Source organism: Pongo pygmaeus, chromosome 23 (assembly GCF_028885625.2).
Source record: "Pongo pygmaeus isolate AG05252 chromosome 23, NHGRI_mPonPyg2-v2.0_pri, whole genome shotgun sequence".
Taxonomy (NCBI): Eukaryota; Metazoa; Chordata; class Mammalia; order Primates; family Hominidae; genus Pongo; species Pongo pygmaeus.
This window is the reverse complement of record NC_085931.1, coordinates 52255308-52272008: the sequence shown is the minus strand read 5'-3', so window position 1 is coordinate 52272008 and position 16701 is coordinate 52255308. Positions and strand designations below refer to the sequence as shown.

The 16701-nt window shown below is 55.8% G+C and overlaps 1 protein-coding gene across 2 annotated transcripts in view; it reads right to left on the bottom strand.

Annotated features, from left to right (window-relative positions):
* Positions 1 to 16701, bottom strand: part of ZC3H7B (zinc finger CCCH-type containing 7B) — a 57436-nt gene that overhangs the window by 19701 nt on the left and 21034 nt on the right. For both annotated transcript variants that reach the window (XM_054469916.2, XM_063662957.1), the window contains 8 exons: positions 16028 to 16061; positions 15707 to 15904; positions 12721 to 12879; positions 9994 to 10074; positions 8171 to 8227; positions 2063 to 2105; positions 1189 to 1379; positions 239 to 560 (listed from right to left, as the gene is read on the bottom strand). In XM_054469916.2, the coding sequence (XP_054325891.1) occupies positions 239 to 560; positions 1189 to 1379; positions 2063 to 2105; positions 8171 to 8227; positions 9994 to 10074; positions 12721 to 12879; positions 15707 to 15904; positions 16028 to 16061 (1085 nt within the window). The remainder of the gene's footprint in view (positions 1 to 238; positions 561 to 1188; positions 1380 to 2062; positions 2106 to 8170; positions 8228 to 9993; positions 10075 to 12720; positions 12880 to 15706; positions 15905 to 16027; positions 16062 to 16701) is intronic.

The window sequence follows — 16701 nt, the reverse complement described above, 5'->3', positions numbered from 1 at the left end:
GCCTGGACTGTCGCAGCTCTCCTCTCCTTGATCTTGAACAAGACACCCACCCCTCAGGCCCAGCCCCACACTGTGCTGAGCACTGCAGAGACAGCAACACACAGACATGGCCCGGGATTGCTAAGGAGTGACGGGGACAAACAGATCTGTAACTCAACTCCACTCTCCAGGCACCAAAGAGGCCACAGCACTGTGCAACCTGTCCAGGGAGGTTGAACGTGCCCACCCATGGCCTTACCCATGAAGGAGTCAGGTTTGTCCAGGGAGCCTCGTGTCGACCCAAAGCTGTCGAGTGCATCCAGCCGGGTCTCCGAGTACGGCAGCAGGTCCAGGGGGTCCAGCGTGGGGCCCGGGGGATCGAGGGCATCCAGCACAGAGGCGGCCAGCTTCTTGGAGGGGTCCATGACCAAGCCGAAGGAGGCGGGGGGCAGTGGGCTGGAGACAGGGATGGAACCACCCACCACAGGTGGTAGCAGTGGGGTCCCGCCGGGGAACACAGGTATCAGCTGGGGCAACTCACTAGGCACGCCGCTGCCAGACAGGCCACCCTGGACCAGAGACTACGAGGCAGGGACAGAGGGAGGGGTCAGAGGAAAACAGGACTGCCCAGGCCTGGGCAGCATCAGGCACTTGGGGAAGCAAGGAGACCTGCACCCTGTCGCCTGGCTTCAGCCTGTCCCATGGGGGAGCAGGGCTCACTATGGTCTCTTCTGGCCAGACATTCTGCAGCTTCATTTCTCTTTTTTTTTTTTTTTTTAGACGGAGTCTTGCTCCATTGCCCAGACTGGCGTGCAGTGGTGTTATCTTGGCTTACTGCAACCTCCGCCTCCCGGGTTCAAGTGATTCTCCAGCCTCAGCCTCCTGAGGAGCTGAGACCACAGGCATGTGCCACCATGCCCGGCTAATTTTTGTATTTTTAGTAGAGAGGGGGTTTCACCACGTTGGCCAGGCTGGTCTTAAATTCCTGACCTCAAGTAATCCGCCTGCCTTGGCCTCCCAAAGTATTGGGATTACAGGCGTGAGCCACTGCGCCCAGTGTGCAGCTTCATTTCTGTACCAAACAAGTCCCTACTGAGGCCTCCTCCTGAGGCACATGACATGAGCATTGGGGCCTTCCCTCCACTCCTGGGACAATGGGGACACAGCAGGCAGAGGAGCTCAGGGGAGCACGAGGGTGGTGTGGCTCACCAGCGAGTCCAGGAGGGTGTCCAGCTCTGGGCCAAAGACATCCCCATCTGAGAAGTCATCCAGGCTCTCGGTGCTGGGGAGGGTCCTGATGCTGTCCAGGGGGGCCAGCAGGTCCAGAACGTGAGGGAACAGGGGCATCGTGGGCGTGGAGGGGAGGAGGGCGGGGGAGCCTCGAGGGTCCACGTAGCAGTCTGCGGATGGGGTGGCAAGAGCCGAAGGGGAGCACTGCTTGGTGGGGGTGGAGGAGGCGTCCCGGGCCCCGTGATGCTCACCCAACACCTTCCCTTCTTCTTTCAGCTCTTGCCAGGAGCCTTGCCTTCCCCATCGGCTGATCCCACTGGCAGATGCTCAGGGAGTGGTCAAGGAAGGCCACAACCCCAGAGCAGGGAGGGGCCCTCAGTCCTATGATGTCAATCCTTGGCCCAGGCTCAATGCCTGAATGTCCACCATTGCTGCCTCCTTCTTCTGGGGTAAGCTATGCCCTCTCCAGGGGACACTCTTAAAAGGCAACCTTTTCTGGAAGCCAATGAGGAAGAGGAGGGAAAAGGGCTTTGGAAGAGGTGGGGGTGTGCAGGCAGCCTGGAGTGAAGGCCATGGGACTGTTGCACCCAGCTAAGAGGCAGCACCCCTCTCCGCCAGACTAGAGATGCCCTCCCCTCCCTCAGCGGGTCTATGGCTCTCAACCCACTGTTTTCTCCCATGCCTCAGGGAGTACCAGGGTGGGGAACCCTTCGGAGGCCCTCCCATCTACAGGGCTGGGATGCGGAGGGGGCTCGACTCCCCTGACCTCTCGGGGACATCGGGGGTGGGGGGCTGAGTGCCCCCCAACCTGGGGCCCCAATTTCCACTTGTTCCCTCGTATCAGGGACATTACCTGTTTCGATGTCATCTATGGACCCCAATCCATTAGAAGTTCCCTGTGGGGAGAGGGCTACAATGGCTCTGTGGCTGGGAAGGCCCCGATCCTGGCACCCAGGACCAGCCCCTCCCCACGTGACTACGTTGTTGACCCAGCACCGAGGAGCACTTAGAGTGCCAGGGCAGATTAAAGCCCTCACATGCAGCCAGGCGTGGTGGCTCACGCCTGTAATCCCAGCACTTGGGGAGGCAGAGGTGGGCGGATCACCTGAGGTCAGAAATTCAAGACCAGCGTGGCCAACATGGTGAAACCTCATCTCTACTAAAAATACAAAAATGAGTCGGGCATGGTGGCAGAAGCCTGTAACCCCAGCTACTTGGAAGGCTGAGGCAGGAGAATGGTTTGAACCCAGGAGGTGGAGGTTGTAGTGAGCTGAGATCGTGCCACTATACTCCAGCCTGGACAACAGAGCGAGACTCCGCCTCAAAAAAAAAAAAAAAAGCCCTCACACCTGCTGGGTCCTTACCCCTGTGGTGCCCAGCAAGGGGCTGGATGGGCCAGCAGGTGGGGGCATGGGCTCAGTGGATCCCCACAGCTGCCCCTCTAGGGAGGGATGTTTGAGGGCAGGGAGGGAACCTCTGAGTCTTGGTTCCACCCACCACAGGGCGGGGTCCTCACCCTGGTGAAGGCGGCAGGGGTCTTAGCAAGCCCCCCACACAGCACCACAGATGCCTTGCAGTTCAAAGACAAAAGTGCCCCGTCCCTGAGTCCCCAGGCTCTCCTCTCCCACGGTAGCCCCAAGCCTCCCAGGAAGCAGAGAAGGGCATACAGCCCAGGTGGGATCCCACTGCCTTCCTGCTGGAGGGAAACTGGGCCTGAGCAGGCTGTACGGCCTGGGCAAAGTTCCCCATCCACTCTGGGCCTGCTTCACTCACCGCTGGGGAAGCCTACCAGGATGAAATGACTTGCTGTGTGTGAAGAGCTTAGAACGGGGCCTGGCACACAGGAAGTGCTTTGCGTTTTGGATTTTTTTTTTTGAGACAGTCTCGCTCTGTTGCCCAAGCTGGAGTGCAGTGCACGATCTTGGCTCACTGCAACCTCTACCTCCCGGGTTCAAGCAATTCTCCTGCTTCAGCCTCCCGAGTAGCTGGAATTACAGGCACCCATCACCATGCCTGACTAATTTTTTTGTATTTTTATTTTGTATTTTTATTTATTCTTTTCTGAGATGGGGTTTTGCTCTTGTTGCCCAGGCTGGAGTGCAATGGTGCGATCTTGGCTTACCGAAACCTCTGCCTCCCAGGTTCAAGCGATTCTCCTGCCTCAGCTGCCCGGGTAGCTGGGATTACAGGCATGCGTCACCATGCCTGGCTAATTTTTGTATTTTTAGTAGAGATGGGGTTTCTCCATGTTGGTCAGGCTGGTCTTGAATTCTCGACCTTAGGTGATCCACCCCCCTCAACTGCCCAAAGTCCTGGGATTACAGGCGTGAGCCACTGCACACAACTTTTTTTTTTGAGATGGAGTCTCGCTTGGTCACCCAGGCTGGAGTGCAATGGTGTGATCTCAGCTTACTACAACCTCCGCCTCCCATATTCAAGTGATTCTCTAATCTCGGCCTCCTGAGTAGCTGGGATTACAGGCACATGCCACCACGCCCAGCTAATTTTTGAATTTTTTTTTTTTTTTTTGAGATGAAGTCTCACTCTGTAGCCCAGGCTGGAGCGCAGTGGTGCGATCTCAGCTCACTGTAAGCTCCGCCTCCCGGGTTCATGCCATTCTCATGCCTCAGCCTCCAGAGTAGCTGGGACTACAGGCGCCTGCCACCACGCCCGGCTGATTTTTTGTATTTTTTAGTAGAGATGGGGTTTCACTGTGTTAGCCAGGATAGTCTCGATATCCTGACCTCGTGATCTGCCCGCCTCAGCCTCCCAGAGTGCTGGGATTACAGGTGTGAGCCACCGCACCCGGCTAATTTTTGAATTTTTTAGTAGAGATGGGATTTCACCATGTTGGCCAGGTTGATCTCAAACTCCTGACTTCAAATGATCCACCCGCCTCGGCCTCCCAATGTGCTGGGATTATAGGCGTGAACCACCATGCCTGGCCTGTGTTTATTAGATGCACGGCATAAGTTTCTGGAAGTTGGCCTGGGAGAGCTGGTGTTTCATTCGATAGCTCCCACACTCCAACCTCCAGGATGTGGCGCATCCTTCCCTGTCCTGAACACCTTCCCCTTTTTCTCTGAGTCCTTCGCAATCCAGCTCAAGTCCTGCTTCCCTGGTGAGGCCCTAGGTGGCCCCGCCCTTTCTGTGTCCCCACGGAGGGCTGGATGGAGGACCAGACTCCACCACTAGCCTTCCTTTCCCAGGACCAGCAGCCACAGGACCAGCAGCTAGATTCATCCAGCATCCTGCCTCACACCAGCATCTCACATCCACTGTGGAGTTTAGCCTTTGGTCCAGGCGCCCTGCGAGGTATCATCCCATGGCATGGAAATGTCAGCCCAGAAAGCTGCCATGCACAGATCAGAGCAGGGCTGTCTGACCCAAGAGCCTGTCCTGACTCTGTCCCCTGGAACTGTACACTCCCCCATCCATACCTGCACCAACACCCTGCACCTCCTTCCCACACCTGAGCCTGCCATAGAGCACATGGCAAATGTGTGCACTTCAGTCTCCGGAGTGTTTGCCCACCACAGATTGGCTGCCAAACCAAGGCCGCCACGCTGGATCACAGAGCTGCTATCCTCATGGTAAGTACACAAAGTCTTTGAGGGAAAGAGAGGTACCAGACGAACATCTCTAGGGAAAGCGGTGATTCTCCCTGCTAGATCCTGCCCATGGCTCCCAGGCTACGCAGGACCCTTCTCAGCCCTCCTGCCCTTGCCATCACCCCAGCCTGTCAGGCTCACTGTTCCTGCCTTTCTGCATGGCACTCCTGGTGACATCTGTTTAGCAACAAAGGTCTATGGAGCTCTATCTCTCCTGCAGACGCCCTGCTGGGAGCTTTCACATTGACCCATTGTAATTCTATAACCCCCACAAAATGGCAGGTACCGGACCCCTGCGAAAGAGAAGGAAGCTAAGGCTCGGAGGGGTGGAGTGGCCTGCGTAGATAAGGAGCGTGCTCAGGATCTGATCCAAAGCACGTTCCACTGCAGAGCCCAGGCTATTCCAAGCCCCATGGGAGGAACTGGTCTTGTGATCTGGGGTGTCTGTCTCTCTTGCTGCTTAGCCTTTGCGTAGGCTGTGCTCCTGGTCATGAGTGCCATTTCCCCCTCTCCAGCTCTCCCTTCCTCTTAGTCTTGCTTCCCTGGCTCGCTGAAGCCCTCTCCAACCAAGGCTGCCTTGGGCTCTCTGTTCCTGGAACTCACAGCCCTCCTTGCATCTTGTTCCCCACAATGCCGGGGACAGCTCTTGCACAGACACTGTCTTGCAGGGCCTCTGCCTGGCTCCTAGGTCGTAAGAAGCTCCCTGTGGGCACAGCCTGGTCCATCCCCACTTCCCCATGTGAAATGACCAGCTGGCTGAATGAATATGGTGCTCATGGTGGAGAACCTACAGGGACCCCTGCAGCCTGCATTTACTTGTGTCTGTGCACAACTGACGGAAGGCCAGGGGCTCTGGCTGGGACACCACCCTGCCCTCATGTGTCCTAGGGCCACTCTGTGTGTGCACGTACACATGTGTGTGCTCACATGTGTGCTGTACCATGTTGGGCAAACTGAGTTCATGAGGCAGGGTCTGAACTGGTCCTCTCCACTGTGGGCTTCTTAGAGCCCTCCCTAACCATGCCCCTCCTGACCTCTATGAATGTGCAGGAGGAGCCCAGCAAGATTGCAGGGATGGGTGAATGGCCTGGCAGGGACTAGGGGGGGCCTGGTGTCAGGTATGGCGCCATCTGTGGTCATTTGGCTGCAGACTGAGCAGGGCTTTGTGGCCTTGGCCCTGGAGAGCTGGGCATTCAACCCATATTTGCTGTGGCCCCCTGGCCACAGTCATTCAATCATTCAACAAATATTTTTTGAGCATCTGCTGTGCCTGCCCAGCCCCAGCTCTGCTTGCTGTGATGAGACGCTACCTTGGTGCTCTATTCCCAGTGTCTGAACTGACACTGGGTACAAAGCAGTGCCCAATAAATACCTTCTGAATAAATGAATAGAATTAATGCTGCCTCTTTTCAGTGCCTTCCCAATGCTAAGACTGAGCTTCTTACCAGGGGTCAAGCGGTCTGGCTTCTATCTCCTGTTCCAGGACCCCCAGGTCTGCCTTGGTGTTGGTTCCTCCCACACTCTGAGCTCCTCCAGGCCTCAGGGCCTTTGCACATACCTTCTCCCTGGTCTGGAATGCTGTTTCACCCGCACACCCTGCCCCTAACTCTTCAACCTTCCGGTCTCAGCTTAAATGTCACTGAATCCTGCCTAAATCAGGCCTCCCAGTCGCAATGGCCCAGGTCTCCCCATATTCTGCCTTCACAGCCCTCATCACGGTTTGAAACCAGAAATGATCTGGCTAATGTCCTAATGTCCATCCTAGACTGTGAGCTATTTGAGGGCAGGAAACAGATTTGTTTTCTTTATCACATACCCAACCCCAAGCTCAGTGCTTGGCCCATACTGGGTAAATTTAGACAAATCACCTTTCATTCATTTAATGTTTTCTCTTTGGAGCACCTGGTATGTGCCAGGCCTAATAATTTCTTTTATTTTTGAGATGGAGTCTCGTTCTGTCTCTCAGGCTGGAGTGTAATGGCACAATCTCGGCTCACTGCAAACTGCACCTCCTGGGTTCAAGTGATTCTCCTGCCTCAGCCTCCCAAGTAGCTGGAACTACAGGCGGGTGCCACCACACCCATCTAATTTTTGCATTTTTAGTAGAGATGGGGTTTCACTACGTTGGCCAGGCTGGTCTTTAACTCCCGAAATTAAGTGATCACCCACCTTAGCCTCCCAAAGTGCTGGGATTACAGGCATAAGCCACCGTGCCTGACCTATAATTTCTGGTTATAAACCATGAGTGCTACAAAGGCAGATCATCACCTGCCTTCTTTGCAGGCTGGGAGGTCCCTGAGGGCAAGGACGCAGCTCTCTCAGGCCCAGGGCCGAGAGTGTTTTGTGGGCCTCCTTAAGGAATGAATGAAAGTGCTGCAAAGCTCTGGAGGAGGGAGGCCTGCTGCTGCCTCGCTGTGTGACACTGGCCCCGTCCCCTCCCCACTCTGTGCCTCAGTTTCCCTTAATGTACAAGGTGGCAGGACCCCAGGCTCCATCAGTGCTCTTATAACCCATCCCTCACATCCCAGAAAGCCTCGAAGTCTACCTGAGCAGCTCCTGTGTGGTGAGTGGGAGGCAGGGGTCTCAGTCGTGTGCCAGGCCCTGCCTTACCCCTCCGGGATGAGCCAGGCCTGACTGGGGTGCACAAGTATCTTGGCCCTTGGGAGGAGTCCCTAACTCAGGACAGCACAGCAGCTATCCGCAGTGACTGCCCACTGCATTTCCTGCTGCGTCCTGTGTGCCAGGTTATCAAGCACTTTCCTCCCTTGTTCCCGTTGAGGGATGGTCCGCATTTCAGAATGCGGAAGCTGAAGGACCTGCCCAAGGCTGCAGGGCCCAGTTGGGCTCTTCCTTGTCAGAGTCCTCAGTCTCGGCTGCCCCTCCCCGGCAGAGTCACTGAGCCAGGGAGAGCAGGATGGGTTTCAGTAGGGGCATGCCCTTGAGCTGGGCTTTGAAAAGCAAAGAGACAGAGAAAGGCAGGGTGGGGAAGAGGAAGACATTTGAGGCCCAGGGGCCTGAACCTGCAGAAAGGCTGGTGAGAAAAAAGGCAACACAGCAGGAAATGTGGGGCGGGAAGCAGAAGGAAGGCGTGTGGGACCAGGCTGCCCAGACTGTGTCCTGGCCAGGGTCCATGAGTGAGGCTGCCCCCAGCGGCTCCCTGGCAATGACCACTCCCTGCCAACAGCAGCCATGGCCTGTCCCCACACCCTGCCCCCGTGGTCACGGGAGGTACCTCCTGGGGAGGCGGAGGTCCCTGGACCCACTGCCTGAGGTCATTTACACCAGAGGGAGTGAATCCAAACCTCTCATAATGGATAAACCGAGACAGGCTGGTTCAGCCCCGATCCTACCTGATCTGCCACGCCAGCCGCAGTGCCGTTACTGAGCAGAGAAAAGGTTTCCAATTCCTGCCAGAGATTGGAGAGAGGTGGGCAAAGGTAAAGATTCTGAAAAGATGCTCAAGGTCCCCTTAGCCGGGGCAGCAAAGAGGCCCTGACACAGGCCCCTGGGGTCTGCAGTGGCCCCTGAGAGTCCCTGTCCCCAGGCCTGACAGAAATCAACTGCTCTGTCTCTCTGGGTCAGATTCTGGGGTTTTCTTCCTCCAACCTTGAAGTGGGCAGAGGACCTCCCTGCACACCTCTACTGTGCGTCAGGCAGCATGCTAGGCACCACCTCAAACATTCTGTTTTTTTATTTGTGAATTTTTAAATTTTTTCTGAGACAGAGTCTCACTTTGTCCCCTAGGCTGGATGCGATCTCGGCTCTCTGCAGCCTTGACCTCTGGGGTTCATGTGATCCTCCCACCTCAGCCTCTCAAGTAGCTGAGACTACAGGCATGCACCACCACAACAGGATAGTTTTTGTACTTTTTGTAGAGATACGGTTTCGCCATGTTGCCCAGGCTAGTCTTGAACTCCTGAGCTCAAGCAACCTGCCCACCTCGGCCTCCCAAAGTACTACGATTATAGGCATGAACCACTGCGCCTGGCCCATTCGCTCTCTTTTTTTTTTTTTTTTTTTTTGAGGCAGAGTCTCGCTCTGTTGCCCAGGCTGGAGTGCAATGGCGCGATCTCGGCTCACTGCAAGCTCCACCTCCCGGGTTCACACCGTTCTCCTGCCTCAGCCTTCAGAGTAGCTGGGACTACAGGCGCTCGCTACCACGCCCCACGAATTTTTTTGTATTTTTAGTACAGACAGGGTTTCACTGTATTAGCCAGGATGGTCTGGTCTCGATCTCCTGATCTCGTGATCCTCCCACCTCAGCCTCCCAAAGTGCTGGGATTACAGGCATGAGCCACCGCACCCGGCCTTTTTTTTTTTTTTTTTTTTTTTTGAGACAGAGTTTCGCTCTTTTTGCCCAGGTTGTAATGCAATGGTGCAATCTTGGCTCACCGCAACCTCTGCCTCCCAGGTTCAAGTGATTCTCCTGCCTCAGCCTCCCGAGTAGCTGGGACTACAGGCATGTGCCACCACCTCCAGCTAATTTTTGTATTTTTAGTAGAGATGGGGTTTCTCCATGTTGATCAGGCTGGTCTCAAACTCCTGACCTCAGGTGATCTGCCCGCCTTGGCCTCCGAACGTGCTGGGATTACAGGCATGAGGCACTGCTCCCAGCCCATCCATTCTCTCTTTTTAATCCTCTCATGAGCCCTCTGGGGTGGCCATAAATTATCTCCATCTTCCGGATGAGGAAACCAAGGTGGAAAGAGATGAACTAACTTGCTCAAGGTCACAGCAGAGATTCGAGTCACGAGCTTTCCCATGTGCAGCCTCCTAGCCCTCGGCAGGTACCAAATGAATCTATGTGGATCTGAACCAGCCAAACAGATACTGACACTTCAAATTTGCACCATATGGGTGTTGAGAACATAATGCTGAAGGATGCCAGTGTCAACTCAGGCCACCTCCAGGTGATTAAAGTCAGCCAGCACAGGGGAGGGAGTGGTTTTCAACAGTTGGAGTCTAAAGTGAGCTAGAAGCGGTGGCTGCTCTCTCCTTTTCCGAAAGGTTCCGGGGCTTTCAGCCAACAGACAAGGAAGATCACCTGCTGTCGCTCCCCTCTGTCCTAACCCAGCCCTGGCCACCCTCACCCACCTTCCCCACGGTGCCTGGTCCCTCCCTTCAGACCTCCTCACATCCACACCGACCCTCCCAGGGTCCCGAGCCCACCTACCTGGGGCCTCTTATATGCCTTGCGAACTCGCAGCCCCAGTTTTTGGGCCAGCTCCTGACCAAGCTGAGTCACGCTTTCATCCTGCAGAGGACAAGACACAGGGCGGTGGGTCAGTCTGCCCGGGCTCACAAAGCTGTGCTCCTGGACACCTGTGCAGCCCTACGGAGGGAGGTCATGGTCACCCCATGTTACAGATGAGAAAGTGAGGCCCCAGGAGGTGTCCCTGGCTTGTCCAAGTCACATAGCTAGTGAGTGGTGGCACCAGGACCACCATCCCATGCTTCTGTTTTTCTATTTATTTGGGGGTGGAAATGAATCATTTTGTTTTTATTTTAATATAATCTTTTTATTTCTAAAATTCAGCAAAAGTGACAATGTCACTGTAGAAGGGAAGAATGTTACAGGGACAGCAAGTGCTCCCTGGATCTCCCCGTTCACCCTAGGCTTCTCCAGGAGGGAATCACACTCTGCTGGGCTCATGTGTTTCCTTAGGGCTCTTTTCTAGGAATGCATGCATGCAGACCTATAAAGAATGCTTACTTCTGGCCGGGCACGGTGGCTCATGCCTGTAATCCCAGCACTTTGGGAGGCAGAGGTGGGCGGATCACCTGAGGTCGGGAGTTCGAGACCAGCCTGGCCAACACGGTGAAACCCTATCTCTACTAAAAATAGAAAAATTAGCCGGGCATGGTGGCGGGCGCCTGTAGTCCCAGCTACCTGGGAGGCTGAGGCAGGAGAATCGCTTGAACTCAGGAGGCAGTGGTTGCAGTGAGCCGAGATTGCGCCACTGCACTCCAGCCTGGACGACAGAGCAAGACCCTGTCTCAAAAAAAAAAATGCTTAGTTTTGTTTTGTGGGGATTTGGGGATTGTCCCTTTCTTTTTTGTTTTTTTGAGATGGAGTCTTGTTCAGTCACCCAGGCTGGAGTGCAGAGGCACGATCTCAGCTCACTACAACCTTTGCCTCCTGGGTTCAAGAGATTCTCCTGCCTCAGCCTTCGCATAGCTGGGATTACAGGCATGTGCCACCATGCCCAGCTAATTTTTTTTGGTATTTTTAGTAGAGACAGGGTTTCACCGTGTTGGCCAGGCTGGTCTTGAACTCCTGACCTCAAGTGATCCACCCGCCTCGGCCTCTCAAAGTGTTGGGATTACAGGCATGAGCCACTGCGCCCGGCCATCTCTTTCTTTTTTAAACAGGAATGAGGTCACATTATATAGTTCTACAACTTGTTTCTATCGCCAAATGATGTCCTGTAACCCCCAGCAAGTGACGATACATAGATGAGGCACAGGGTTGTAAGGCCCAAAGGAGACAGGGCGTAGAAAGCTTGTAACAGTGCCTGGACCACACTTAGTGATCACTAAACAGCAACCATCCTTCCTTCCCTTCCAAGGCTGTAATACAGAACATGCACTATGTGCCAAGCATGAGTGAGGGGCTAAGGATACCCCAACGAACAGGGCAGATGGGCTCAGGCCTCATGGAGATTCCAATCTAAAGGGGGAGATCAGTCAGTGAACAAAGAAACAGGTGGCTACAAACTGGGGTCCAGGCACAAAAGGGCAAGGAAGACACTGTGACATCTGTGCACGTGTCTACCTCCTACCTCACTGACAACCTCCTGGAGGCCAGGACCTGGGTTGGAGTCATCTCTGGTCCCCAGTGCCCAGCATGGAACAGGAGCTCGGTCAGTATTCGCCCAACAAAGATTGGGAAAAGAGAGAGTTCCCTAAAGCAGAGCCAGGAGCCCTTAGTTACTTTCCCTGGCCATTTACTAACCCTAACTGGGTCCTGGCTACTTTCTATCCCCTGTGGTGCAGATGAAAGCTGCTCTGTCCTCCTCATGAGTAAGTACCAGTGAGACCTAAGTGTGGATCTGTTGTGGACACTCTAAAATGCTATATGGGTCAGGGGACTATGGTCATAAAGAAAGGCTTTTTTTTTTTTTTTTTTTAACAGACAAGCTCTTGCTTTGTCAAACTCAGGCTGAAGTGCAATGGCGCAATCACAGCTCACTGCAACCTCCACCTCCTGGGCTCAAGCGATCCTCCCACCTCAGCCTCCTGAGTAGCTGGGATCTCAGGTGCGTGCCATCATGCCTAGCTAATTTTTTTTTAAATGTTTTGTTGAAACAGGGTCTTGCTATGTTGCTCAGGCTGGTTGCAAACTCCAGAGCTCAAGTGATCTTCCCACCTTGGCCTCCCACAGTGCTGGGATTACAGGCATGAGCCACTGTGTCTGGCCAAGAAAGCTCTTAATTGTGAACTAAACAAAATTAGCGAAACAGGCGCACGCCACCATGCCCGGCTAAATTTTGTATTTTTTTTTGTAGAGATGGGGTTTTGCCATGTTGGCCAGGCTGGTCTCAAACTCCTGACCTCAGGTGATCCGCCTGCCTCAGCCTCCCAAAGTGCTGAGATTACAGGCGTGAGCCACTGTGTCCGGCCTCATCATCTTTAAAATAAGAATAATCACAGTATCTGCCTCTTAGGGTTATCGCCAGTATTAGGCGAGTTAACACACACAATGCATCCTAGCAGTGCCTGGCACCCAGTCAGCACTGAGAGAATGGGAGCTAGTGTTAACATCAGGATCTGCAAGTCCACGCCACAGGGGAGGAAGCCGAGACACAGAAGGATGTGGTGGCTGGGCCCAAGTGAGGGCCAGAAGGTTAGAAGCCTGGCCTCTGAGCAGGCACCGGCGTGGCTGCAGAGCCACACTCACGTGGGGCAGGGCGAGGGAACACCGGCTGCTGCACTCGTAGGCCTCCTTGTGGCGTCCCAGTTCATTGAGAGCGCGTGCCTTGCGGAACAATGCCCGGATACTCTCATTGTCCAGGCCCAGCGCCTTCTCGCTGTCCTCCAGCGCCTTCTCATACAGGCCCTGCCGGAGAGGAGCAGGTGGTCAGTGGTCAACACCTGTTACCCTCCCTCCCCCAGGCCTCCTGCCCCTGCCTAGGAAGGAACACCAGCTTCCCTTCCTGGCAGAGACAGAGGAGCTGAAGTCTTGGGTCAGGGACAGGGCTCGAGGCTCCAGGAGAGAAGGAAGCACTCTGGTGTCCAGCCTCTGATCAAAGGTGTCTGTGTGTCCAGCTGATGGGGCTGCAGTGGGCACAGGCAGGACACTGCAGGGAAGGGCCTGAAGATCTACAACCATGAGCCCGGTCACTCAAACACGTCTATTTCCATCTCTGCCTCTGGCTGGGAACATGATGGGCCGAGAGTAACAATGGCATCTCTAAGAGGCAGTGAGACCATCAAGGCAGTTCTGTGTGCAGAGTGTGTACAAGGGCTAACCCTGAGGTGTCCGGGAGCCATTTATCCAGAAGAGTTCGCTGGATGGCAGAGGTGTCACGGGGTCCTCTAGAGAGCTTGCAGCAGAGCCTCCCACGGGATCTCATGAACCTGACTCAGTGGGTGCACAGGACAGGGAAGAGGAAGAGGCTGCAGCTCTAAGGAGGAGAGAAGGGGGAGGAGGAAGGCACTGAAGTCCGCAAAGAAATGGTGAGGAGGCTGAGGCTGTGGGAGGAACAGTGAGGAGGCTGAGGCTGTGGGAGGAACAGTGAGGAGGCTGAGGCTGTGGGAGGAACAGTGAGGAGGCTGAGAGGCTGTGGGAGGAACAGTGAGGAGGCTGAGGCTGTGGGAGGAACAGTGAGGAGGCTGAGAGGCTGTGGGAGGAACAGTGAGGAGGCTGAGGCTGTGGGAGGAACAGTGAGGAGGCTGAGAGGCTGTGGGAGGAACAGTGAGGAGGCTGAGGCTGTGGGAGGAACAGTGAGGAGGCTGAGGCTGTGGGAGGAACAGTGAGGAGGCTGAGGCTGTGGGAGGAACAGTGAGGAGGCTGAGGCTGTGGGAGGAACAGTGAGGAGGCTGAGGCTGTGGGAGGAAGAGTGAGGAGGCTGAGGCTGTGGGAGGAAGAGTGAGGAGGCTGAGGCTGTGGGAGGAAGAGTGAGGAGGCTGAGGCTACGGGAGGAACAGTGAGGAGGCTGAGGCTGTGGGAGGAACAGTGAGGAGGCTGAGGCTGTGGGAGGAACAGTGAGGAGGCTGAGGCTGTGGGAGGAACAGTGAGGAGGCTGAGGCTGTGGGAGGAACAGTGAGGAGGCTGAGGCTGTGGAAGGAACAGTGAGGAGGCTGAGGCTGTGGGAGGAACAGTGAGGAGGCTGAGGCTGTGGGAGGAACAGTGAGGAGGCTGAGGCTGTGGGAGGAACAGTGAGGAGGCTGAGGCTGTGGGAGGAACAGTGAGGAGGCTGAGGCTGTGGGAGGAACAGTGAGGAGGCTGAGGCTGTGGGAGGAACAGTGAGGAGGCTGAGGCTACGGGAGGAACAGTGAGGAGGCTGAGGCTGTGGGAGGAACAGTGAGGAGGCTGAGGCTGTGGGAGGAACAGTGAGGAGGCTGAGGCTGTGGAAGGAACAGTGAGGAGGCTGAGAGGCTGTGGGAGGAAGAGTGAGGAGGCTGAGGCTGTGGGAGGAACAGTGAGGAGGCTGAGGCTGTGGAAGGAACAGTGAGGAGGCTGAGAGGCTGTGGGAGGAACAGTGAGGAGGCTGAGGCTGTGGGAGGAACAGTGAGGAGGCTGAGGCTGTGGAAGGAACAGTGAGGAGGCTGAGAGGCTGTGGGAGGAAGAGTGAGGAGGCTGAGGCTGTGGAAGGAACAGTGAGGAGGCTGAGAGGCTGTGGGAGGAAGAGTGAGGAGGCTGAGGCTGTGGGAGGAACAGTGAGGAGGCTGAGGCTGTGGAAGGAACAGTGAGGAGGCTGAGGCTACGGGAGGAACAGTGAGGAGGCTGAGGCTATGGGAGGAACAGTGAGGAGGCTGAGGCTACGGGAGGAACAGTGAGGAGGCTGAGGCTGTGGGAGGAACAGTGAGGAGGCTGAGGCTGTGGGAGGAACAGTGAGGAGGCTGAGGCTGTGGGAGGAACAGTGAGGAGGCTGAGGCTGTGGGAGGAAGAGTGAGGAGGCTGAGGCTGTGGGAGGAACAGTGAGGAGGCTGAGGCTACGGGAGGAAGAGTGAGGAGGCTGAGGCTACGGGAGGAAGAGTGAGGAGGCTGAGGCTACGGGAGGAAGAGTGAGGAGGCTGAGGCTGTGGGAGGAACAGTGAGGAGGCTGAGGCTGTGGGAGGAACAGTGAGGAGGCTGAGGCTGTGGGAGGAACAGTGAGGAGGCTGAGGCTGTGGGAGGAACAGTGAGGAGGCTGAGGCTGTGGGAGGAACAGTGAGGAGGCTGAGGCTGTGGGAGGAACAGTGAGGAGGCTGAGGCTGTGGGAGGAACAGTGAGGAGGCTGAGGCTGTGGGAGGAACAGTGAGGAGGCTGAGGCTGTGGGAGGAACAGTGAGGAGGCTGAGGCTGTGGGAGGAACAGTGAGGAGGCTGAGGCTATGGAAGAAACAGTGGGGCCGAGAGGGAGGAGCAGGAGAAGTCAGACTCCCACCAAGACCCAGGGTCACCCCAAGATTCTAACTTACTTCATCTGGGGTAGGGCTAGGGCATCAGTATTATTTTTAAAAAAAACTTTTTATTATGCATCTGTACTTTTAAAAGCTCTCCAGCTGAGCATGTTGTACAGTTGAGATTAAGAGCCACGAGAACAGACAATGCAATTCTGAAAGCAGGCTGGGAGGAGGCTGGCCCTGGTCTACAGGCTCACTGGGGTATGGGCCTGGCTCGACTGGGCATCCAGGGGATCAGGGCAGCGCAGCAGGAGAGAAAGGAGGGTGCCAGGCTCACCATGGTGAAGTAGCAGGCGGCCCTATTGACATGCAGCTTGCACAGCAGCTCCCGGGGCAGGGCCACCTGGTCGGAGGCAGCGTAGTCGGCCACGTTCAACCCTTCCATGTACTGCACCAGAGCCTGCTTATAGTCCTTCTCCCGGAACAGATCATTGCCCTCAGCAAACAGATTCTGCACCAGCTTGAGCAGAAAGGCCTGTTGGGGGCAAGGTGTGTAGGGGGCTCATGACCTCTGGCCCCAGTTCTGGCACCCAGCCCAAGCCTCTCCCCTGCACATCTCTGCCCTTCACCTTTGCTCAGCCTGGCCGCTGACACTCACCTCATATTCTTCTTGCTTTAGGGGTAGTGTCGACCTAGCAGGAAAAGAAAACACGAGGCCTGGGTGAGCCTAGCGGTCCCAGCTTCATGGAGATCCAGAGCTACTCCTCCAACTCAGACCTCAGCCATCACCTTGTGGACTCGGGTGAACAGACAGCAGTTTTCTTCCCCTAAATCATTACCATGCAGACCTTCCAGTTCTGACGGAAGGACCTGCATGTTCCTTGGGGGCCAGACAGCCAGGTTTTGCCAGGTCCAGGTGCTGAGAAAGAGCAGATTGACCCCAGCCCCACCTCCAGCCTGGCCCCAGTTCCAGCCCCACTTCCAGCCACAGCCCCAGCTCCAGCCCCAACCCAGCCAGCCCCAGCCCCAAGCCAGCCCTAGCCCAGCCCAGTTCCAGCTCTACCTCTGGCCCTGGACCCAGCCCCAGCCCCTGCTGCTGAAAAAACCAGCCCTCTCCTAAAGGAAAGCAGGCATTCCAAGCCCTTTCTTAGTTACAGGAGGGGAAGGAGGGAGGAGCCACACTTGGGCCTAGAAGGCCCCCAGGACTGGAAAAGGACAAGAAGAGGAAAATCAGACTCTGGCCAAGGCAGAGCCGGGGAAGGCTCCAGCTGCAGCGCAAGGCCAGGAGGAGAGGATGGTGCAGGGGCTGCTGCAGCAGGAGTGCCAGGGACA